This window comes from Hippopotamus amphibius, chromosome 16, assembly GCF_030028045.1.
Source record: "Hippopotamus amphibius kiboko isolate mHipAmp2 chromosome 16, mHipAmp2.hap2, whole genome shotgun sequence".
Classification (NCBI taxonomy): domain Eukaryota; kingdom Metazoa; phylum Chordata; class Mammalia; order Artiodactyla; family Hippopotamidae; genus Hippopotamus; species Hippopotamus amphibius.
In genome coordinates, this window is record NC_080201.1 from 59,144,357 (window position 1) to 59,168,802 (window position 24,446).

Here is a 24,446-nt window from a genome sequence, read left to right on the forward strand (position 1 = left end):
AGGAGGGCTGTTGGGGGTGAGGGGAGAGGTCACCCCTCAAAAAAGCTCCTCTCTCCCCTGGAAGGCGGAGGGCCAGGAGCAATTGGTAGGGAGCGCGAGGAGGAAAAGCAGAGGGTTCCGGCCACTCCCGTCCTGCGTCCCCTCCCGTCGCCGGGGAGGAGGCGAGGCCGGAACCCCGGGGGCTCCATTCCCGGAGCCCCACCCTGTCCTCGCTGGGGCCAGCCGCCCTGGGGTCCGGACGCGGGTGGGGCTCCGAGCTGCCTGCCCCGACCTTCCCTGTGCGGGGCTGGGGCGGTGGGGAGGATCCCGGTCCAGCCCCAGCCCCGGGGGGGCCCCCCCCGCCCAACAGGCAGGCGGCTTCAGATCTGCGTCTCTTGCACGTTCTCCTTGGAGCCGCTCTTGAAGAGCAGAGGTTCGTGGATGGAGTTGAGGCCGGGCGGGCCCTTGCCCCCGCAGCCCCCGCCGCTGGGGTTGCTGCTGTAGTGCGCCTTGAAGGCGGCCGCCACGTAGTGGTGGTGGTTGAGGTGGTCGCGCTCCAGGGCGGGCAGGGCCAGGTGGCTGTCCCCGCCCACGCCGCCCCCACCGGCCACGGCGGTGGCGGCGGCCACGGACACGGCGGAGGCGGCGGGCAGCTCGTCCTCCACGTTGATGATCTCCACCGTGCGCGTGGGCCCGTGGTGCTTGTGGAGCTGGTGCTGCTTGCGCAGCTTGTAGAAGGCCACGAGCATCACCGCGGCCATGAACGTGATGGCCACGAAGCAGCCTATGATGATCTTGGTGGTCTTCATAACGTCGTCCAGGTCCTTGAGGGCGTTCTCCGTCACGTCCGTGATGGGCACCGTGAACGCCTTCTCTGTGGGGCGCGAGGAGCGCGGGGCGGGCGCCGTGGTGGACGACGAGGCCGGGCCGGCCGCCTCCCCGGGCCGGCCCCCGCCCCAGACGCCGTCCGTCGTGGGCCCCGGTGGCTCCTTCTCCGTCCCCCGCGGCTGCAGGGCCTCCTCTCCGGGCTGCGTCTCCAGGGTCTCCACCGTCACCGTGGTGAAGTAGGTGTAGCCACCGCTGCCCCCGCCGCCGCCCCCAGCGCCGCCCCCGGGGCCGCCCCCGCCGCCACCGGCACCTCCGGCCGCCACGGGGTCCACGGCCGAGACGTTGAGCGTGGCCGAGGCGGTGGTGTTGCCGGCCGAGTTCGTCACCATGCAGGTGTACTGGCCCGTGTCCTGCACGGTGACGTTGGTGAAGTTGAGCGTGCCGTCGTGCAGGACGGAGATGCGCACGCGGTAGGAGCCGTGGGTCATGAGGGTGCCGTTGGGCGTCAGCCAGTTGACGGAGGTCATGGACGTGCCCGTGCGGCACTTGAGCTCGGCGGCCATGCCCTCGGTGACATTGAGGTCCGTGGGCGGCTCCACGATGACGGGCGCATAGCAGGTGAAGTGCGACTGGTCCAGCTCGCCGATGTAGCGCCCCTTGAGGCCCGCGGGCGCGTGGCAGCGCGCGCAGCACGTCGTGTTGCTGGGCACCGTCTCCTTGAGCCACCAGCTCAGCCAGAGCACGTCGCAGTTGCAGTGCCAGGGGTTGTGGTTGAGGTGCACCCGCTCGAGGCGGTGCAGGGGCGTGAAGAGGTCGTGGGGCAGCGACATCAGGTTGTTGTGGGACAGGTTGAGCTCCTCCAGCGACTTGAGGTCATCGAAGGCGTTGCGCTCGATGGTGGCCACCTGGGCGTGCATCAGCCACAACTTGCGCAGGCTGGTCAGGCCCTGGAAGGAGCCCGGGCGGATCAGGTCCAGTCGGTTGCCCGACAGCTCCAGCTCCTCCAGGCGCACCAGGGCCGTCAGGTTGGGGATGTCCTTGAGGTTGCACATGCCCAGGTTGAGGTAGCGCAGGTTCACCAGACCCTCGAAGGCCGCCTCCGAGATGTACTCCAGTCGCTTGAGCTCGCCCAGGTCGAGGCGGCGCAGCGAGGGCACGCGGTTGAAGGCGTAGGACGGGATGCTCTCAATGGGGTTGTTCCGCAGCCAGAGCTCCCGCAGCTTGGACAGGTACTCGAAGGCCTGCGTGGGCACCGTCGTCAGCCGGTTATCGAACAGCTCCAGGGTGTTGAGGCTCGGCAGCCCATTGAAGGCGCCCACCTCGATCTTGCGCACCAGGTTCTTACTCAACTGCAGGATCTCCAGGTGCCGCAGGTGCTTGAATGTATCCGTCCGGATCACCTGGGGTGGGGGAGGGGCGACACCATCAGTGATACTGATATGAACCGGGTCGACCACAGAGGTTTTTCTTTTTTTTTAGTTTAGTTTATTGAAGTATAGTTGATTTAATGTTAATTTCTGCTGTAGAGCAAAGTGATTCACTTATATTTATATCCAAACTCTATGTATATATTCATATATATTAATATATTTGAGAAAGAATATATATGTACACATTCTTTTCCATGATGATTTATCACAGGATACTGAATATAGTTCCCTGTGCTATACAGTAGGACCTTGCTGTTTATCCATTCCATGTATAATTATTTGCATCTGCTCATTCCAAACTCCCAATCCATTCCCTCCCTGCTCCCCCATCCCTTGTCAACCACGCTTCTGTTCTCTATGTCTGGATCAAAGCGTTCTGAGTGCTGGTGAGGGCACCGAGATGCCCCGCCTCTCCATCTTTGCTGTAAGACCATGAGGTCACTGTGCAAAGCAGGTTGATGGTTTCTTATAAAGTTAAACAGAGATTTAGTTACATAGGACCCTGCCATTCTACTCCCGAGTATTTCCCCAAGAGAAATGACAGCGGATGTCCATCCAAAGGCCTGTGGCAGGTGCTCGCTCCCTCTGTGTTCATTACAACCTGAGCCAGAAATGGCCCAGTGTCCGGCAGCATGCTCTGTGTCTGTAGGACGGAACACTATGGCTCAGCAATGAAAAGGAATGAACTTTTTTTTTCTCAATTTATTTATTTATTTATTTATTTTTGGCTGTGTTGCTGCCCACGGGCTTTCTCTAGTTGCGGAGAGTGGGGGCTACTCTTTGTTGCGGTGCGAGGGCTTCTCATTGCAGTGGCTTCTTTTGTTGTGGAGCACGGGATCTAGGAGCCCGGCCTTCAGTAGTTGTGGCATGTGGGCTTCAGTAGTTGTGGCTCGAGGGTTCTAGAGCGCAGGCTCAGTAGTTGTGGCGCACGGGCTTAGTTGCTCCGTGGCATGTGGGATCTTCCCAGACCAGGGATCGAACCTGTGTCCCCTACACTGGCAGGTGGGCTCTTAACCACTGAGCCACCAGGGAAGTCCTGGGAACGAACTTCCGACGCAACGACTTGGATGGATCTCATGGGCAAAGGAGCATGTAAGACCCTGTGCATTCCACAGGCGTGCACGTGTGTGTGTGTGTGTGTTGGGGCTGGGGGAGGACAGTCTAGGAAGGGGCATGAGGGAACTTTCTGGGCTGATAGAAGTGTCCCTAGTTGGGGTGGTGCCTACAAGCGTGATTGCAACTGTCAAAGCTCCCCAAACTGTACCCATAACATGGGAGGCATTTTATTCTATGTAAATTGCACCTCAATCAAAAAGATTAAAAATAGGGAACTCCCTGGTGGTCCAGCAGTTAGGACTCTGCACTCTCACTGCTGAGGGCCCGGGTTTGATGCCTGGTTGGGGAACTAAAATCCCACAAGCCACGTGGCTCAGCCAAAAAGAAAAACCTTAAAAATAGTTTTGCCAGCAGCTAACATGCATGGGGCACTTCTTGGGTGCCAGGCGCTGTTCTAAATGCTTTATAGCCAACAACTCAGTTAATCCGCCGGAATGCCCTGGGAGATAGGTACTTATTCAATACCTGCAACTCTGAAATCCACAGAGCTCTGAAAACCAGATTTCTCATAACTTTGGCACCAAATCCCGTTTGGTAGCAAAACCCGATCAGAACTCATGTGAAGCTGTTTAAAGCTTTTATTGATCCCGCTCATGTGACTATTCAAACATTTCACTCTAGAAACATACCCAGATTTGACAAGGGGTATAAGATCCACTGGGTTGCTATAAAAATCTATGCTGTACATTAATACCTTTGTAATATCCGATGCCCAAACACATCTAGCCTCAAGGGTTTCACATGAGGGATTACGAATTATGTCCATCTAAGCCAGAGGAAATGGAGGCACAGAGAGGTGCAGTGATTTGCCCAGGCATGCACAGGAAGGGCTGGCAGATCTGGGATTGGACCGAGGTTGTCTGGCTCCAGAGTCATGGCTCTTAATCCCTGAACTTGGCTGCCACCTCTCAGGGGCTGCGGTTGATGGAGCACGGAAGTGGCAGTGCTGGGCTGGGCATGGAAGGCAGAATCTTTCCAGATTATCTTCATCAATCACTTGCTGGGTACACTGAGGCACAGGAGACCATGCAGTCATCAGATAGCGTTTCTGAAGCCTAGTTAATGCCATGGAAACGCTTGCATTGTAATATGAAGTGGGTAATGGAGAACTCTAAATAGCATGCTGTGTGCTTGTGAATTGATAGAACTGAATAAAGCAGCTGAGAAATTAGGTATCTGCATACATGCACCAAGAAAAGACTGCAAGGAAATACCCTAACCACTTCTTAGTGGTGAACTCCAGATCTCCAGCTGTTGGGGATTATAGGCAATTTTAATTTGTAAGTTTTTTTTTTTCTGTAATGAACAAAAATTGCTTTTTTTTTTTGGCTGCGCTGCTCAGCACATGGGATCCTAGTTCCCTGACTAGGGATTGAACCTTAAGCCCCTACAGTGGAAGTGCAGAGTCTTAACCGCTGGACCGCCAGGGAAGTCCCCCAAATTACTTTTAAGTAGCAAAACACTTTAAAAACTTTAAAAGAAAACACCTCTACCTGGGAGGCACCCAGCATAAGAAACAATAATATTATTCCTGGTACAGTTATCATCAGAAAACAACAACCAGTGCGATCCAACAGAAATATGACACCAACTACCTGTTGAGTTGTAAATTTCCTAGAGGCCACTTTAAAAACAAAAACAAAAACAGAGACAAGACAGATGAAATCAATTTTTATAATTGATTAGCTCCATAGGTCCAAAATATTATGGTTTCAACATGTAATCAAGAAGAAAACTTACAGGTGGATATTTTACACTCTTTTCACACTAAGTCTTTGAGGTCCAATGTGTGTTTCACAGTTCACGCCCTCGGCAGCCCCGTCCTGCATTTCCCCTCAGTAATAGTATATCATAAGCATTTTCCCACATCATGAATATGCTTCTAAAACCTGACTTCTGTGGCCACCTAGAATCCTTTCCCAGGGCTATACCTGCTTTCAGATGTTGAGATGGAACTGACAAGGTCAATTTTTTATTTTCCTTAATACGCTCCTGCCTCCTCTCACTTCCTGCAGCGAGCACGGCTAACCTTTAGAACTGGACGAGGATCACGAAGGTTGGCCTGGGGTCTCTGCAGCCCGCCAATGGTGTGGCCATGTCTGTGCATGAGGCCGGGGGTGAGAAGAAGGGGGGCCTTGGCCTGACAGCCCTCGGGCCCTGGAGCCCCGGCTCTGTGGCGTGGGCTGCTGGAGCCTCGGTTTCTTCCTCTGAGGGATCCCAGGAGGAGCCCAGCCCCTCGCCTCCCACCCTGTTCTCTTGCTGCCCGCCCATCCCATGAAGTTCTACACAACAACACAACGAAAAGCTTTCCCGATCAAACAGTCTGGCGCCTTTGCTTTGCTCGCCTCTTGAGTTTCCCAAATGTGATAACCACAGAACCCTTCTCACAGGCTGCCTTTTATCATCTCCCCGGGAAATGCTGGCAGGGCACCCAGCAAGCCTTTAGAGGCTGTTTCTATTAATAATAGTAATAGTAATAATAGCGGTAATAATAATAATAAGATCTGGTTACTAATCGCTAATCACTAGGGAGAGAATGAGGTGGACTCTTCAAAGGTCAGACTTGATTGAGGGTTTGGACGTTAGAAACTGAGAACAAAGGGGCTGCTGGCCCAGGGGCTGGTGAGAACTCCTGGGAGTCGCCCTTTCCCCCCATCTGAGTCACACGTAGTCCTGGGGGCCTCCCCACTTCCCAGCAAACCCATCTGCATGCCCCCTCTTGCCCCTCCCGTCCCCCCCACCGGCATCCCTGTTCTCAGCACAGCCCCTCCGGCCCACCTTCCCAGTCGAAAGCGGGCCTGCAGCCTTGAACCCCCACACCATCCACGGCCTCCCCTTGTTAGGGTGGGTTGGCCAGCAAGCCTGCGCTTCTGTCCCTTTTGAATGGCTCACAGCCATCTTCTCTCTGTCCCTATGGCCCAGCTTGGTCTTCAACCTGCCCGGCCTCCAGTCTCTCCCCTCAAGTTCATCTCCAGGGCCTTGCTATACCCAGAGCTGACCCTTCCTCTAGAGCCCTCAGTGGCTCCCCAGTGCACTCCAAGGAAATTCAGCCTGGCTTGGAAGCCCTGCTTGGCCTGGCCTGTAGGCCTCCACATCTGCAGCCCTCACTCCAGCTACATTTCAGCCAGTATCAACTTCTGGAACTGTCTCAGAAGCACTCTATCTTTGTATACGCTGTTCCCCCTGTTCAGAATGCCCTTCCCTTTTCATCTGCCTGGAAAATCTCTGCTCACCCTCTGGGACCCAGCCCACATATCTCTCATTCATCCATCCATCCTTTGCTTATTTACTGAACTGGGATAAAGCAGTTCTGAAGGGGCAAGTGGAAGAGGACCATTCTGCATGCAAGGGCACCACAACACCAGACCCGCAGAGCTGTTGCGAGGATGAGAGGTAATCGGTGAGATTTGCTCAGTATAAGGCTTGGCTCTCGCAGGTGGCATCAGAGCTGCAGGATGAATGCCAGGCTCTGGGCTGGGCATCCTCATCCTTCAGCTCAGCTTGTCCCCCTCCCCCTCGCCCCCTGGCAGGTGTCATTAGTTCACTTTCACAGAAGGAACCTCAGCGAGGTGCTGCGATGAGGGGTTTGAACCTGGGCAGTGCACAGGCGAGCATCCTGCCCCGTTTCAGAGACCAGGAACCGAGGCTCAGCGAGGTCAAGCGACTGAGCAAGGCTGCTCACTGTGCCTGTGAGAACTGGACGCACCCAGCTAGGAGTCGAGCCCAGGTCTCCCTGGTCCTCTGGACGAAACAACTGAAACTGCATCACATCCATAACGTGCGTCCCGGCACAGCCCGAGGCTGTGGCTGCTCCTGCCCCGCGTGCTTTGTCCCAGTTGCGATGGGAAGGGGGTGTGTGAAGGGAGATGCAGGGGCATCCCAAAGTGGGTGGGGTCCCCCCGCCAGTCACTTTAATGATGCACTTGGGAATAAGCAGGCTGGGGGTGTTGCTGAGAAGGGAAGCCTGGTTTTATTGAGGATGTGCTGTAGGGTTGCTTTAAATAGTGAGTCCCTTTATTTTTAACAAGATTCCAGTCTTTTCTCCCTCCTCCTCTCTGCAGAGTGCCTGGGGAGCAGCCTAGTCGTTGGGGAGGGGGGAGTCAGGGCTGGGTGTGAGTCACGGCTTTGCTGCTGACCAGCTGCGTGAGCTTGGCCAAGTATCCTAACGTCCCTGAGCCCACTTTCCTTGCAGGTCCTGCGGGGCTGTTGTGAGGCTTGGACCAGACAGTGAGTGCTTGGGACTCGGCAGGCCGGCCGTTGTACGCACCTTAGAATTGCTGATGTAGCTGATGGTGGCCTTTAACAACTGTCCTGCCTCTGGGCTTCCAGGTTCCTCCCCAGCCTCTTTCCTCTACATCAGCTGTCAGAATTGACTAAAATGCAGTTCAGACCCTGCCACATCCCTGCTCACGGCCCTCCCATGGTATCAGAGGTTCGGCAGGACCTGCCCCACTGGCCTCTCCTGTATTGCAGCCACAGGGAGACGTGTGGGGTTCTACACACTTGCCACGCTCTGCTCAGCCTCTCTGCCTCTGCAATCCAGGCTGTGCGCTCTGCCTGGAATGCCATCTTCCTCCTAGTTCTCTGGGACATTCCAAGCGCCTTCTGCCAGGAGGGTCTCTTTGGCCTCCTGCTCACTGACTCATCACAGGCATTCTCTTATCAGACCCTTATCACACTGGTTCAGTGCATCTGTCTCCTCATCTAGGCTGTGAGTCTTCATGAATAGAGACTCCATCTGAATCACTTCCATGTTCCCTGCACTCAGGTCAAGGCCTAGTTCGTGGTAGACTTCAGAATGGACAAGGTTCACATTTGGAGAACACCCACTGTGTGAGTCAACGTGCCTGCATGGGTTTTGGCCTGGGTGACAGCACCCCAAATGTTGAAACCCTCAGTGACAGGACTTGGGAGCTGAAAGAGCACCAGCATTCTGGTTTTGGTTCTGGTTCCAACTTATTCTTCTTTTTGCTTTAAAATCTATGTGTGTGATATTATTAAAGACACATCAGCTTTCCTTAGGTTAGTGTTTGCCATCACTTTTGCTTTCCTCCCTTCTGTCTTTATGTTTCTTGGATTTTGTTTTTAATTCAGTCTGAAAATCTTTGTCTTTTGACAGGAAGTTTAGTTTGTTTACATTTATTGCAATTCCTAATCTATTTGGAATTATTCTCCCTATCTTTTTTCATGATTTCTATTTGTCCTGATTTTTTTTTGCAGCCTATTCTTTCCCCTTTCCTATCACCTTTTGCAAAGATCAAGCTTCTTATTCCATTTCCCCCATTTACCATCTTAGAATTTTTGTATTTTTCTCTTCTTTTAGTGGTTACCCTTAACATTTAACATGCATACCTAAAGACCAAAGCCAATCACTCCTCTCCTCTTCTTCCAAACAATACAAGGCTGATCTCTGACTCTGACAAAGTGCCATCCAGGGCAGGTTCCTAATAAGGCAAAAGGGGGGGAGCCAGTATTTGTTAAGTGCCTAGTATTCACCAGACCCTGTGCTAAACACTCTGAGGTCATGATCTCTTTTAATCCTTGTAGAAATCCTGTCACATGGAGATTATCAACCACATGTGCCTACCTTCCCTCTTTATATGATGGTTTACAGCCGAGGTAATGGAGATTTGTGGAGGTAAAGTCATTTGCTCCTCAGTCTCAGAGCTCCAAAGTAGCAGAACTAGGACTCAAAGTCTTGTTCTCCTGAATCTAAACACCAAGTCTCCACCAAGCTCACCCACCTATACCGAGAGGGTTTGGCTGTCTGTGGGTTTCGATTTTGTTTTGAGTTGCAGCACCCTTTCGTTATTCAAACATTACCCATGCGGCGATTTGCTCATTTGACAGATATTCTTTGAGTGCCTGCTCTGTGTCAAGCATCATGCCAGGCTCTGGGGATCCAGCGTGGATAAGACAGCCACAGCCAGCTTCCCAGAGCCTGAACTTGAGAGGGGAAGAGAGACACTAAACATATTATTATGCAAATGATCATTTAAGTGGCAGTGGTGTAAACAGATCTTGGGAACTGCCCTGGTTGCACGGGGAGAGGCAGGCCTGTGGCCCCTTCACAGCACAATTTGAAACCCCCTAGACCAGGTCATCTCAAACCCTCTCTGATGCCAAGGGCCGCCTCACCCTTGTGGCCACTGACACAGAGTGGGATGGACAAGGTGGGGACTGGTTCTTGGAGCAGGCAAATCCCCCTGCCCTCCCAGCCTGACATCTTTGGCTTCATGAGACGGTGAATCCTGTGATGCAGGATGAGCTGGACCTGGGGTCCTAACCACCCGAGTCCCCAAGTCTCTTCCCTCCTTAAGCCCACGTTTGTTAAGCCCTCCCCAACCTGTATGCCTGGCTCTGTGCTGATTGTCAAGGATGAAGACACCAGTCAGGCAAGGGAATGTGGTCCCATCAATGACCACCTCCCACCCCCAACGGGGGCTTCTCCCCTCTCTTTCCGTCCTATAACTTGGCCTATTGTTTAGGGGACTTCCCACTTCAGCTGTGGCAGGTAAATGCTACTAATGCTGAAAAAAAAAATCCACTGTGTTCTGTTGGGATTTTAAAGAAAATAAACTGTCAGGAAATCCCTTATTAAAAATTTAACTGTGGTTGGAAAATGATGAAGTGAACTGTTCATCTTAACACTATTAAGATAAATTGTTTTTATAGGTTTTGAATGTAATGAACCGATAACAAAAGTTTAGTAAGCTTAATACTGTTGGTTTTTTTTTCTCGTTAATTATTTTACTTTCATAATTTAAGACATTGTTTTGGTTTGTTTGTTTGTTTTTCCCATACCAACTGCTTTTATGACAACTCCTCATACTTCTTCCTTCTCTGAGATCAGGGACTTGTACATCACTTTTCAGTAGGGATTTCTCTGACCGCCAGAATGTGGCCAAAGCCAGGCAAGCGTGGGGACCAGTGTGAGCCTTTGCCTTGCTCACTGAGCACCCCCAGGCCTAGACCTGGCCTCTTGGGGCCTCAGTCTCCTCTGTAATGTGGGGACAGGGGCCCTGAGGACTAAGTGAGAACAAGCATGTACCACGACAACACGGCCCAGCCTGAGGGCAGGGTGGCCACTCAGAATGCAGCGTCCAATCCATCACTGCCGTCACCCCCTCACCGCCAACAACAAGTCCTAATCTGTCCCTGCTAGGAGGTTCCAGGCCATGCCAGGCACCCCCCCAACAGGGGAGGAGTGGTCTTAGAGTCTCCATGCCCCACCCCAGCAGCCATCCTGGACAAGGGTGGCTGGAACCAACCTCTCAGCCTCTACCACGGGAGGGCCGACCCTCTTCGGCTACACATGGCTGGCAGGGAGGGCTCTGGCCAGAGTGAGAGAGGCGAGAGCCTGACCTCCAAGGGTCCTCAGCTCCCCACACAACTACTGTGCTCAGACAGACCTGTTTCGTCCCCGTCCGTCCCCCAACCCTTCCTGGCTGTCCTTGCAGGCCTGGTGCTTAAAGCTCTGGGGTCAGACAGCCGGAGTCCTGATCCACACTGCCCTTTACTGCTTCTGTGACTTGGGGCAAATGTTAGACCTCCTGGGGCCGCTTCCCCATCTGTACAATGGGGCTTATAAGATCTACCTCCTAGGATTCATGAGTGGATGCCCTTACCCCCTCAACCCAGGAGCCCAGATGGGTGTCTAAACCTGGGTGCAGATAATGCAGGGGTGAGCTCTGTACAAGAGGGGGGTGCCAGCTGCTAAGTGCACCCCAGTTTTGCCTAAGGTGGTGGGTATGGGAAGTGGGGAAGTGGGGTTAGGCGAAGGCTCAGGCCCTGCCCTCTCCCCTACTAGCACCTCCCTCTCCTGCTTGACTGTTTAACTCAGCTCATCTCCATCTAAAACACACCAGCACTGGGACTTCCCTGGTGGTGCAGTGGTTAAGAATCTGCCTGCCAATTCAGGGGACATGGGTTCGATCCCTGGTCAGAGAAGATCCCACATGCCGCAGAGCAACTGAGCCTGTGCGCCACAACTGTTGAGCCCATGTGCCACAACTACTGAAGCCTGCACACCTAGAGACTGTGCTCTGCAACAAGAGAAGCCACAGAACTGAGAAGCCCACGCACAATAAGGAAGAGTAGCCCCCACTCTCTACAACCAGAGAAAGACCGCATGCAGCAATGAAGACCAACGCAGGGCTTCCTAGGTGGCACAGTGGTTAAGAATCCGCCTGCCAATGCAGGGGACACAGGTTCGATCCCTGCCCCGGGAAGATCCCACATGCTATGGAGCAACTAAGCCCGTGTGCCACAACAATTGAGCCTGCACTTTAGAGCCCATGAGCCACAACTATTGAGCCCATATGCTGCAACTACTGAAGCCCATGCGCCTAGATCCCGTGCTCCACAACAAGAGAAGCCACGGCAATGAGGAGCCTGCGCACCACAACAAAGAGTAGCCCCCACTCACCGCAACTAAAAGAAAGCCCACGCACAGCAAAAAAGACCCAACACAGCCAATAAAATAAATAAATTAAAAAAAAAAGACCCAACGCAGCCAATAAATAAAAATAAATAGATAAATAAATTTATTTATTTAAAAAATAAATAAATAAAATAAAACACACCAGCATTGGAATTCCCTGGTGGTCCAGTGGTTAGGACTCTGTGCTTCCACTGCAGCAGGCATGGTTCTATCCCTGGTTGGGGAACTAAGATCCCACATGCCAGGTGGCATGGCCAAAAACAACGGCATTGAGCTGTGTGCCTCCTGCGCTGTCCCTGTCTCCACCCAGCTTCACCAGGTCAGGGACGTGAGTCTGTCCTGCTCACTGTGCCTACAGCAGCTCCTGGCACACAGTAGGTGCTTAATAAATGAATCAGGTATATGAAATGGGCGATGGACTAGCCAGGGCCGGTCAGAAATGGGAGGGACGGGCAGTGTAGGGAGAGGGACGCATGAGTCTCAGCTGGGCTCCCCACTTGGAGCCTGTTTCTAGGGGGAGACCCCACAGTGCCATCATGAGGATCAGACCTGGGCCAGGAGTGGGCAAGCACAGAAAGTGACTTTGGCTACTCAGGGACAGGGTTTTTTCCAAAGGGCAGGAAGGGTGTCTGAGCCCAGGAGGGGGCACCCTAGAGTGAGGTGTGGATAGGACGGGGACACCCAGCTTGAGAAGGGTCTTCCCTTGGGGGAACATGGGCCATTTGAAAGCCCAGGGATGATGTGGTGACTCTGGATGGAGATGGGGGGACAGACTGTGGCCAGGTGGCCAAGAGGAAGCTGGGGGGAGTGTCCTGATGGGCAAGGTCAGGTCAGAGCAGGGATGGGCTGTGCGGACATGGAGTCGGGACTTGATTAGTGTTCTGTTATTGGGGCCGCCGGGGCGAAGAGCCCAGTAGCTACAAATTAGGAAGCGTCGGGAATGGCACTGAAGAACCTAAGGCAGTCTACAGTTCAATGCAATCCCTATCATGTTACCAATGGCATTTTTCACTGAACTAGAGCAAAAAAAAAATCTTAAAATTTTTATGGAGACACAAAAGACCCTGAAGAGCCAAAACAATCTTGAGAAAGAAAAACAGAGCTGGAGGAATCAGGCTCCCTGACTTCAGACTGTACTACAAAGCTACAGTAATCAAAACAGTATGGTACTGGCACAAAAACAGAAATATAGATCAAAGGAATGGTGCTGAAGAAATCCACTCCTGCAGCCTGCCTGCCTGGGCTAAGTCTCAGTTCCACTCACTGTGGCTTCTTGCACCAAAGACTTACTCCTGCACCTCAGTTTGCTCATCTGTACAATGGGGATAAGAACTGGCCCTGCTCATGGGGTCGCCATGGGAAAGGCTTGGAGCAGCGCTGGGGCCACATGCATCATTCCCCACTTTCTGCCTCTGAGGTCCCCAGAGGGCTCAACTGAGAAGTGGGGGTGAAATCTGGGCCCGTTGTGAGGTTCTGAGGCCACACAGCTCTTGTAAGACAGCAAGCGGTTCTCTGATTCATTAACTTAACAGTTGTGTTTTGGGACCTATAGTCTGTCAGGCTCCATGCCCAGTGCTGGCACCAGCAGCAACCACAAGGGTGATCAAAAGATTTAGGTGCCAGAGGAACCTGTGGGCTGGACCGGGCTGGGGGCTCAGAGAAGACGCCTCTGAGCCTGAGATGTTTTTCTGAGTCAAGAAAGATGACGGTGACCCACCCTGATGACGGTGACCGACCCTGATGACGGCCTCACTATCAACACTCACCGGGCCTCTCAGGAGCTGATCACTCAACAACCCCTCCTCCCTCATCTGAGCTGCTGGGACCCCTGAGTGCCTAGGGCCCCCAAGACTGCCTGGTATGCAGTGGCACTCAGTACATGCTGGTCCAAAGGTTAAAGACATGGAATTTCTCGGCTGCCCTAAGATGGAAGGACCATTATCCCCATTTAACTGATGACAAAACCGAGGCCCAGATGGGTTCCATAATATGTCCAAGGAGTTGTGAGTCAAACTTCAGTGGCCCGCTACAATCCTAAGTGCTGGTGTTACCTAGGTGAGGGGGAGAGTGGAAGAGCGTTCCAAAAAAGAGGGAAAAGCACGTGTGAAGGCCCTGAGCTAGGAGGGGGTGGAAGGGGCTAGTGTGACGCCTGGGATGCAGGAGACTGGAGTGGGGAGGGATGGGGCCACATCCTGAAGGACTCAGCCTGCATCAGGGTAGGTACCGGAGGGAACACCTGGGGGTCTGATGTTCAAAGAAGCGGACCAGCTCGCTGGCACTGGACTCGCCCCGTGAGGTGTGAGGCATGAGGCGTGTAGCATGCTTTCCTGAGCTTGCTCACCAACAGAGTCTGAGGCGGCCTTGGTGCCACCCCCTCCCTTCCGCCCCAGCCCAAGGCAGGCAGGCCACGCTCATGGAATTAACGGGGGAGGGGCTCCACCCACATCTCCGGCTCGAGAAAACAATCTAAAACCAGGCAGCGTGAGAGCCCCAAACTGGAGACAATCCGAATGCCCGTCAACAGAAATGCGTAAAGGAATCGCGGTATCTGCATCAGATAGAGTATAATCCAACAATACAAAAGGAAAAAGGGGAAAAGCCACGGCCACAGGAAACACCAAGGATGCGTCTTAGTAGCTTGCGGAGCAGAAGACGTGCAAGAGCGTAGGCGCCTGATTCTGTTTGCCTGGAGTGAGGACTCAGGGAAGGGTTGTCTCTGGGGAGAAGGGGGAGGCAATGAGGGGGAACACGGGGGCTTCAGGGGCTCTTTAGGTTCCATTTCTTGCCCTGGCGGCATTTACGTGGCGCTTCTCTTTCTGATGATCTTTTGAGTTGGACAATCACATCCAGGTTCTTCTGCGTGTGTGTTACATGTCGTAATAAAAATAAGTCAGGAAGAAACCGACAAGGCATCCGGAGTCCCACCTGACAGGTGTGGAAACTGAGTGCCAGAGGGGGTGATGGGACGATCTAGGGTTCTGGGGGGTGGGTGCTTCCAAGGGAAGGAAGGAGGAAATCAGAGTCAGGATGGAAGCTGGACAGGTCGAGTTAGGCATCCAGTCCTGGAGGTCTGGGTGTGGCCCTGAGGCTGGCTGTTCCTTCCTGCCCAGGTGACCTGGGGAGTCCACTGGTCTGCAGGTGGGGCTGCCCTTGTTGACTTCCAGAGGACCCTTCCGCACCCCTCAGTCCACTGTTCCCTTCCTTCAAAGGCTCTGGCTGGGAAAAGTCCATCCGGTCAAAAACTTCCTGTATTTCCTGAGGCTGATGGGATCAGCGATCTGGATAAACTGCAAACTAGTGCGTAACTGAAAAGCCGTTTCTGGTGTTTGCCTTGGTCGTGCACTATGGTAGGTTCTTCTTTGCAACAGATTGACTTCCTGAAATTGCACCCTGGCTGGCAGGGCCTTGCTTCTCCTCGCTGGCTCCTGGGGCCCTGGGCAAGCCATCGGGGTCCCTGCCATCTGGGCGACCTTGGACAAGCAGGTGAACCAGCCACCTGTGCCTCTGTTAACACATCCGTCAAATGCGAGCGATCCCGCCGTCCCAGGAACAAACGAGTCAGGGCAAATCCTCCACAAACTGTCGCTTCTTCTCCCTTCTCCAGGGAAAGTGAGCAAATCCCACCGTAGACTTTTTTTCTTCAGCTCATGTAACATTTTGTACTTGTTATTTTTAAGTTTAATTTCCCCCGGTTACAAAAGGTATTAAGTGCCCTCACGGAAGAAAATTTAGAGAATAAAGAAAACATAAAGAAGAAATTAAGGGAATTCCCTGGTGGTCCAGAGGTTGAGAGTTGGGGCTTTCGCTGCCAAGGGCCTGGGTTCCATCCCTGGTTGGGGAACTAAGATCCCACAAGCTGTGCATCGCGGTCAAAAAATAAAAAAAGGTAAGGAAAAAAAAAAGGCACTGTTGGGACTTCCCTGGTGGCACAGTGGTTAAGAATCCGCCTGCCAATGCAGGAGACATGGGTTCCATCCCTGGTCCAGGAAGATCCCACATGCTGTGGAGCAACTAAGCCCATGAGCCACAATTACTGAGCCCACGCACCGCAACTACTGAAGACCGTGTGCCTAGAGCCCATGCTCCACAAGAGAAGCCACCGCAATGAGAAGCCCACACACTGCAACAAAGAGTAGCCCCCGTTCGCCACACTAGAGGAAGCCTGCACACATCACGAAGACCCAACACAGCCAAAAATAATAAATACATAAATACATAAATCTAATTTTAAAAAGGCACTGTTAACGTGTCTGGGTTGTCCCTGAATTTTTTTTTTTAATTAAATTTTAAAGACACATTGGACATACTCCTTGCATCCTTTGAAAAGCTCCGTGTGATCTAAGCGTTTCCCTGTGTTCTTCAATAGTCTTCGAAATTCCATTTTAAATAGCTGCATGATATTCTGTCCTAAGGATGTGCAGTGATTCACTGAACCAGTGCCCCGACCATCAGGAGCCGAGGCTGCTTCTACGTGTTGGCTGCAGGGCCCTCCAGCCTTCAACACAACTCTCTGAGCACCTCTGAGTATCTCCTTAGGATGGGTTGATCTGTTTCTTAGGACGGAAGCATATTTCCTTGTCAAGTAACTCCACACACATTGCCCACAGGACCTCATGGTAGACCCCCAGAGGGACCAAGGCAGCCCCTTAAAAGCCTGGCTGGGTCAGCGTACTTTGTGAGGTTAAGTACATCATGTCCTCTGACCCAGCAATCCCCCTGGTGTACGTTCCAAAGACATTATCGTGCCGCAGCCCCCAAAGGGCTCCTAAAGGAGGATTTTTGGTGGGGGCAGCTCGAAGCCTCCTGGGGGTGGGGTAGCGCAGAAGGCGGGGAGCGCCCATCAAGGGGGATTCTGCAGCAGTTAACACAACGGAGTACACACACACTCACACACACTCTCACTCACACACACACACACACACCACACCACACAGACCAACGTGGATAGCTCTTAACAACCCAGGCTGAGTGAAAACAGTGAGACAAAGAAAGCCATCTATAACGCAGCTTCATTTACATAAATTAAAAATACACGCGCACAAAGCAACAATAAGCATTTTGCAAGAACACACACGCAGAAAGATCCAGAGTAAACACATGAGGATGGTTGACTCGGTGGGGGGGAGTGGAGCAGAGTGGGGACAAGGAGACGAGGCTGTGACCAAGGAAGCAGGTCTGGGGAGGACCCCTGCCTGGCTGAGGTGAGGTGAGCTTCTGAGCCCAGCCCAAGGGCACAGCAGGGACCCAGAGGACACCAGGGAACAGGGGTATCCCTGGGCCTGCCTGGAGGATGCATGTGCCCGGCCTGAGTGGCATCGGGCCTGCAGGGCAGAGGGAAGGCGAGTCCCCAGGGCTTTACCTAGAAGGCGTCTCCGCAGGCTCGGCCTCTGTCCCTGAGGCCACTTGGCCACATGCACTTAGAGTCCCTGAGCTCCCCGTGTGGTCCTCACGCTGCTGGACCACAGGCCAGGGGCGAGTGGGAACAGGTGACAGAACCTCAGGGCTGCCCCCAGTTCTCAGGGCGGGCGCTGCAGCAACTGCCTACTGCTCCCGCTCACGGAGGGTCCCCGGGTCTCTGCTGGGTTCCCTGGGGCTGGCCTTCCATTCTCATATACCTGCCGAGCACCTGCTGTGCACCCGGCTCTGGTCTAGGTGCTGGGGATGCAACAGGGAGCAGGGCGAAGTCCCTACCCTCGTGGAGGTGACTGTGCGGGAGTCAGATGACAAGCAGGGGACCATGGACCTGGGGGGCGGGGTTGCGTTCAAATCTCCACAACTCAGGGCACTTCTGCGGAGCTCTGGTGCCAGGTCTCGCGCACGTGCAAGTGTGTTTGGGGCGGTCACAGCCTCCGACCCCACAATCCCACTTCTAGGAATTTATACCAAGGACAGAATCCAGAATAGTACAAAGAGCAAGCACTGAGGCTGTTCACTGCAGTGTTGCTTATATCAATTAAAACATTGGAAATAAGACGGGACTAGTTCATTAACGGGATGCCCATGCATTGGAATCTGATGCAGTCATGAAAGTCCACATAACAGACAAGTATCAGAATCAGGGAGAAAGACATTCATGGTTAAACTCTTAGGTGCGAAAAGCCAGTTGCCAACCAGTATGAAATGGGGTGATTCCATTTTTTCTTTAAAAAAAAAAACGCAAAATACCCATTTAGAGACCCAAGCCTGTCGTGCACATAGAGGTTTGCGTGCAGAGTCTTTGAATGAAAAGACGCCACGTGTTAACGGGAGTTACCTGTGGTTGTTGGATTACACTTGGCTTTCGTCCCTGTGTTCTTACTTAGGTATCTTTTCTAGTTTTTCTAAATTAATTTGTATTCATTCTATAATAAATAATTTTAAACCACGTTTACCTAAGTACAGAAAAAAGCCAGCAAGGCTTTAAAACGAAGTGTAAACAGTAGCTATGTATATCTAGGTAGTGGGGCTAGGGGTGAGTTTGTTCATTTTTTATCTGGATAATTAAAAAGTTATTTCGTAAGACACCTCTAATGGTGGCCTTACTCCTCCCGCCATCTGTGAGTGTTCGCCGAGGGAGGAAGATTCCACTGAACGTTGAGAATCGTCCACTTTTGTGGACTGGACATTCCCTGGCCTCAGGGTACGTGCAGTGTGTGGGGGTCAGTGGTCTGCAGAGTCAGGGGCGCAAGAAACCCCAAGGATGAGAAACAAAAGTGTTAGGATTTCAAAACATGCTTGCCATCCTTTGACGATGGTCATTTTTGGGTAAGCTTTATAATATACATGATCCATGGGTGCTGTAGACCTTTACATGACTTTAGTAATAAATTCATATATATATATATTCTGATGGGAGTGTGGGTCACATGGTTTGGAGGCCAGTGACCTGGGAGATGGGGTAAGAGACACACCAGCAGATCGTCCAACCAAGGGGTCCACTCAGACCTACAGAGTCATCTTCTCTCCTTTTCCCATATCCACTTTGCTGGAAAATCCTGTGGTCTCCAAGTTCAAAACAGACCCAGAATCTGTCCGCCTCTCACCACCTCCACCGCAAGCAGCCCGGGCTGAGCAGGGCCACCAGCATCTCTCTCCTGAGCTCTGCACCAGCCTCCGAACAGGCCTCCCCACTGTCACCCTTGCCCCTACGGTCCCCACACTTTGGCAAGAGTGAGACCCAAGTCAGAGCCCATCTGTCCTCTGCTCAGAGCCTCCCCTGGCTCCTGTCTCATGCAGAGAAGAGCCCAAGTCCTCACCGTGACCAGGAGGCCCCTTTGTCCCCTCTCTGTCCTCACTCCCGTGCCCTCTGCCCTGGCTCACTCTGTGCCGGCCACGCCAGGCTTGTGGTTATTCCTCCTACACACCAGGCAGGCTCTACCCCAGGACTTTTGCATCTGCTGCCCCCCTCCTGGAATGTCCCACAAGGTGCCCACCATCACCTCCTCCAAACATTTGCTCAAATGTCACCTTCTCCACGAGGCCACCCTGACCTCCGTGCCTTATTTATTTATTTTTGGCTAAGCCTCATGGCTTGCCAGATCTTACTTCCCTGACCAGGGATGGAACCCGGGCCCCTGGCAGTGAGAATGCTGGGTCCTAACCACTGGACCACCAAGGATTTCCCAGAGGACCACTGTTTTAAAGGCGTTTGGTCAATCCCTTGTCCCCATGCAGGCCTCTCCTATCCCAGCCCGTAGAGCCAGGAGAGAAGAGGACTCAGAGCTAAATGTAGCCTCCTCCACTGCACATCCTGGTCTGATCCTGGGGAAGGGGAAGGGCTCAGGGCCCCCATCTGACTGTCCTGGACAGCCGGGGACCAGGGCCTCCCTCTGCTGGGGCAGAGAGGGGACCTCTTAGGGGGTCAGTGGCAAGAGGACTGCCAAAGGCAAGGGTGTGCCTTCCTGGATGGCCGTGGGGAAAGCACCACTGAAGCCAGGGTTGGGTCACATCCCCCTACCCCTGCCCCAGCCGGACTGTGTCCCTAGGCTCCAGGCCCACCTCATCAGCCACCTCCACCAAGAGGCTACTTTTTCTACTCCTGCGCTTTGAGTCTGCCTTATACACATCAAGGTACAGTCTCAGCTGCTCTGTCCGTGTCTCCCTTTAGGGGGCGACAGCCTCCCTTCATTCTCACCATACACCTGCCCCCTTGTTCCCTGTACTCCATCTGTCCTTCGGGTATTCATGTGACGGTTCACAGATGATGCTGCCAGCACCAGCTCTGGGCCAAAGACCCGCAAAGCCCTTCCCTGCCCCTGGGCGGCTTATGTTCTAGAAGGGAAGAAGCAATCAGCCCACAAACAGGATGGCATGTCAGGCTGGGATAACTGGGAAGTGGGAGCTGGAAGTGGCGAGGTTAGAACATCAGGGATTGCGTCTGCGACAGGAGCCGCTGAATTCACGCCGCCAGCAGCATCCCTTTGGTGGAACTGGATCGCTTTCTCTTTGGGGAGCTCAAGGAACAATTCAGTCCCACCAGTAGCTGCTGAGTGCCCCCGGCCCTGCACTAGGCGCCCCCGCCCCTGTCCAGTGCAGGGCACTGACATGTGACAGTGACCAAGCAACACCAGTGCCCCAGGTCCGCCAGCTCCTAACTCCATACACTCAACCCATCCTGCCAGGGGCCACCACACAAGCCTGATGGTGCCTCCTGCCTAAAACCCTCCAGAGGCCCCTGGACTCTGTGGAATGAAGTCCAGGCTCTTCTGTGACAACCAGTTGCTCTCCCAGCCCTGAGGAGCTGCTCAGACCATCCCTTTGCCTGAATATGCCTCTCTCAGGCCCTGGGGTCCCGCAGGCGAGCCTCCCCTCACCATCTTCCACTCCGGGCCCACAGCCCCCAACATCCCTGTCCTTCCCCTAACGCTTCCGTCTGTTCAGTATCTCTCGGTTCTCTTCCACGTGGGAGGCTGTAGTCTAGGCACTTGGGACACATCAGTGAATAAAGGTGACACCCAGAGGTGCCCTCCCTGATCCCACATTCCAGGCCTCTGTCTAGATGTAAAGGGGCGTTTGGTTAAAAGGTAAGGGCCGTGGGGAAAGGAACTGGATGGGGGAAGCGGATGGTGGCTGTAGGAGGAGGGGTTGCCAGCTGCAGCCTTAAAGACGCAGAGGTCAGGGGAAGTCCCTGGTGGTCCAGTGGTGCGGACTGGGTGCTTTCACTGCAGTGACCCGGGTTACAAAGAACAAATAAAGAGTGGTTCTCAATCAAGGGGGATTCCCTCCCTCCCCAAGGGCTATCTGCAACATCTGGAGATATGTTTGGAACTGGGGGGCAGGATGCTACCGGCATCTAGTGGCCTGGGACGCTGCTCCACATCCCACGGCACACAGGACGCACCCCCACCCCAGTCAAGGGTGATCCAGCCCCCAAATCAACAGAGCAGAGGGGGAGAGGCCCTGCTTCAAAATAGCACAGCTCTGCCCCCAAGCGTCATTACGGCCCATCTTAATCACAATAATAACCAGAGGGCAATCGCCCCATCTGAGTGCCAGCCAGGTACTGGAGCACTCCGTTCTCACACCAACTCCAGGACGCGGGGACGCGAGCCCCATCCTGCACAGCAAATGAGCGCAGAGCAACTCTCAATCCTTGACAAGTCTGACGCCCATCCGTCCTTGCACCACCCCCTCAGGGCTGCACCAACCCCCATTTTCCAGATGAAGAAACGGAGGTGCAGAGTCTTGTATCATGTGTGTCCAACACCACGCAGCGGGGGTGGCGGCGCAGGTGGCATGGGGGCCTCAGGGAAGGGTCCTTCCCAGCACGACCTGTGGCTCCAGGGCCGGGCCAAGGGCTCATCTGTCCTGTGCTGTGGGGGGCGGGCAGGTGGTGCTGCCCCAGGGCCCCAGCGTGCTGGCACAGACACAGAGAGCCTCGTGCCGAGAAAACCCAGACAGCCTCGGCTCAAGTGACTAGGATGCAAACAGCATCCCATAAGTGCAGGCGTGAAGAGCTGGTGGGGACCCCCAGGAGGCCTTTGCCAGCTCAGGGAGGAGGCACCGGCCACCCCCTGTGCCCCTCTGCCAGGGCCACTTGTGCCTCCCCCGTGCCCCCCAACAACGGGCTGCTAGCCCGGCTCACCTGGATGCCGTTCTCTTGCAGGTTCAGGTACCGAGTGTTGACGGGGATGCTGGCCGGGACCTCAGCCAGCTCCCTCCTCGTGCAGATCACCCGGCTGGCCTGGTTACTGCAGGAGCAGGCCGCGGGGCAGGAGGTGGCTGGCGGGGAGCCCCCTCCGGCGGCAGATGTCACGGCCACGCCGCCCCCACCGGCCCCCAGGGGTGGGGAGAAGAGCCAGAGGAAGAGCAGGGCCCCATGGGGCCAGGACATCCTACCGGGCGGCAGTGGGGGGCACGGGGAGCCGTGGGCGCGTGCCATCCTCAATGTTCATGCTCTGCGTGGGCGCCGGGGGGCTGTTGGGGAGAGAGAGGGAGGTGCTCAGTGAGGGATGGGGACCCTGAGGGGCCCAGCTCCTCCCCGACACCCAGGCAGCTCTCTGCCGCTGCTGCCACCACTATCACTTCCCTTCCCAGGCTCAGGACCCAAAGGGGCAAGCCTCCCACAGCCCGCCTGTGGGGGGAGAGGACATCTCAGATGATGAGGGCCCAGCAGGCCGAGGGAGGCAGAGAGCAGGGCTGGTTGCGCATCCTACACTCATCTCACCCTCTCTGTGCTGGGAGGACTTTATGCCCATTTCACAGAACAGAAAACTGAGCCTGGGGGAGAGAGGCGCTCGCCTAGGGGCACTTGGCTGGCAAGCGGAGATGTCAGACAGGTTAAACACTTGATTCTTTGCATGATTTCAAAAAGGGACATGAATAGGTCGAGACGGAGTGAGAGACAGACAAGATATACGCGACAGAGAAAAGGTGAAAAAGCAAGCAGGGAAGTCCCAGCAGCCACCGGAGTCCCCTCGCCACCTGCACACACCTCTGGGAGGGGACCGGCCTCCTGGACCCCCCTCACCTCACTTCACCCTCCAGGGAGTGTTTGCAGAGGCCAAGTTTCCCAGCAACCCGGACTCCCTGCCATCACCCAGGGACTCCTGTCTCCCTGACGTTGTCCAGGCCCCGTGCGTCTCCAGCGCCCGCAGCAGCTGGAGGGATTTGAGTTAGACTCAAAGGGGGACCTTGAAGGGGAAGGTGAGGTGCCAGACAAGAAAAGTGGGGAGGTGCTGGGCGTGGGCAGGTGAGGCTGGGAGGGAGGAGACGGAGGCGGTGATGGGTGATGGGGGAGGAGGAGGCCGAGGCTGGCAGGTGCTGGCGGCTACGTGGCGGCTGGTGGGTCTGCGCCAGCAGCTGCCGCAGGACCGAGAGGGGGCCTGCCGCTGGGGAAGGGTCTGGGGGGCCGGGGACCCTGAGCCTGAGCTCTGGGAGGGGAGTGGGCAGTGTGGGGTCAGGTCCTCCCACCCCCATTGCCATAGGATGAGGAGGGGCGGGATGAGCTAGTTACGACAGTAGCGGTGGTAACAGCAGTAATAATAGTAGCGCCGAAACTGCGTGTCAGCCCCTTCTCTGCGCCAGACCCTGTACACGCTCGTTTAAGCTTCCTGGGAGCCCCAGGAGGAAGCTGTTAGGATGCCCAGTTGAAAGATGCGGCCACCGAGGAGCACGGAGCTGGCTGGGTAGCGGCAGACGGGGACTGTGGTCCTGGGTTTACCCCTCCGGCTCCCAAGCCTCCGTGCCACGCAGCGTCTCCGCCTCGAGTGCACACAAACGCGCCCACGCCCGCGAGCTCTGCTCCAACGCGGCTGACCCAAGAGTTCCCCACGAGCGGGGAGGACGGGGGGAAAGAGGAGCCGTCTGCACAAACACGCACAGCAACAGCGGTGACAGGGGCGCGCCCTCGCGCTCCCAGACCCACGGACACGGGGCCGCCCGCCCCCGCACGCGCACGCGCCCACGCGCTCCCTGCCCGCGGTTTCCAGCATCGTTTTGACTCAGATAAAAAGACGTGTGCGTGTGTCCGTGTGCCTGAACGCGTGTGTGAGGGGAAGAGCAACAGCTAGACGGAGAGACAGGCACAGAGAGAGACAGAGACAGAGAGAGTTGGGGGTGGGATGGGGGGAGGGTTGGTCCTGTGTCTACACCGCGGTCTCATTTTTCTGCCTGAAGGGCTGGGCGCTGCAAGCGCCTCTATCTCTGTGTCCTGTGAGAGCGGTGGGGTCTTTGCATCCCTGTGTGTGACAGGGAGTGCTACTCTCTGTCCTTGTCCCGTTCCCACCTCTCGTGAGACTGATAAGCCAGCCCACAACCTCGGAGCCAAGGGGACCCCACAGCCCAAGGAGGCCAGGATTTGAGGCGGGGGGAAGGACCCACAGACCAGGATGCCCCTCCGGCGGTGGGAGCCCGCAGCGCCCGCCCCAGGTCCAGACCCGCTGCCGCTGTGTCTCTCCCAGCGCCTTGGTCCCCATCTCGCCGGCTGCCAGCCCGCATCCCTCCCCGCCCCCCCCCCCCCACCCCCAGGACGGCTTCTGCAGCGCCTGGGCCTCCCTCCCCTTCCCTTCTCGCCCTCAGCCATCTCCGTCCTTGGCTCCCCCCACAGCGAGGGACACTCACCCCAGTGGCTCCGCTTCCGCTGGGCCTCTCCCTGCGCCCCAGGCCCCCCCCTCCACATGCCTCCAGCCGCCGGGAGCTCTGCCTCCCCAGTTCTCCAGGGTTTCCCGTCG

General features: G+C 55.0%; 1 protein-coding gene across 1 annotated transcript; it reads right to left on the reverse strand.

Annotated features, from left to right (window-relative positions):
* Positions 1-276: 276 nt before the first annotated feature.
* On the reverse strand, positions 277-24,446 carry LRRC4B (leucine rich repeat containing 4B). The gene is made up of 3 exons (XM_057712783.1): positions 24,337-24,446; positions 21,860-22,191; positions 277-2,207 (listed from the first exon to the last, which is right to left on the reverse strand). Exons 2-3 carry the CDS (start codon positions 22,154-22,156, stop codon positions 360-362), a joined length of 2,145 nt encoding a protein of 714 aa, XP_057568766.1. The 5' UTR covers positions 22,157-22,191; positions 24,337-24,446; the 3' UTR covers positions 277-359.

What these genes read in the sequence shown, in the direction of transcription:
- LRRC4B (XM_057712783.1), bottom strand. Translation starts at nt 22,156, where the DNA reads ATGGCACGCGCCCACGGCTCCCCGTGCCCCCCACTGCCGCCCGGTAGG. An exon ending in TGCAAGAGAACGGCATCCAG is followed by an intron (nt 2,208 to 21,859) that starts GTGAGCCGGGCT and finishes CCCCCACCCCAG; the next exon opens with GTGATCCGGACGGATACATT.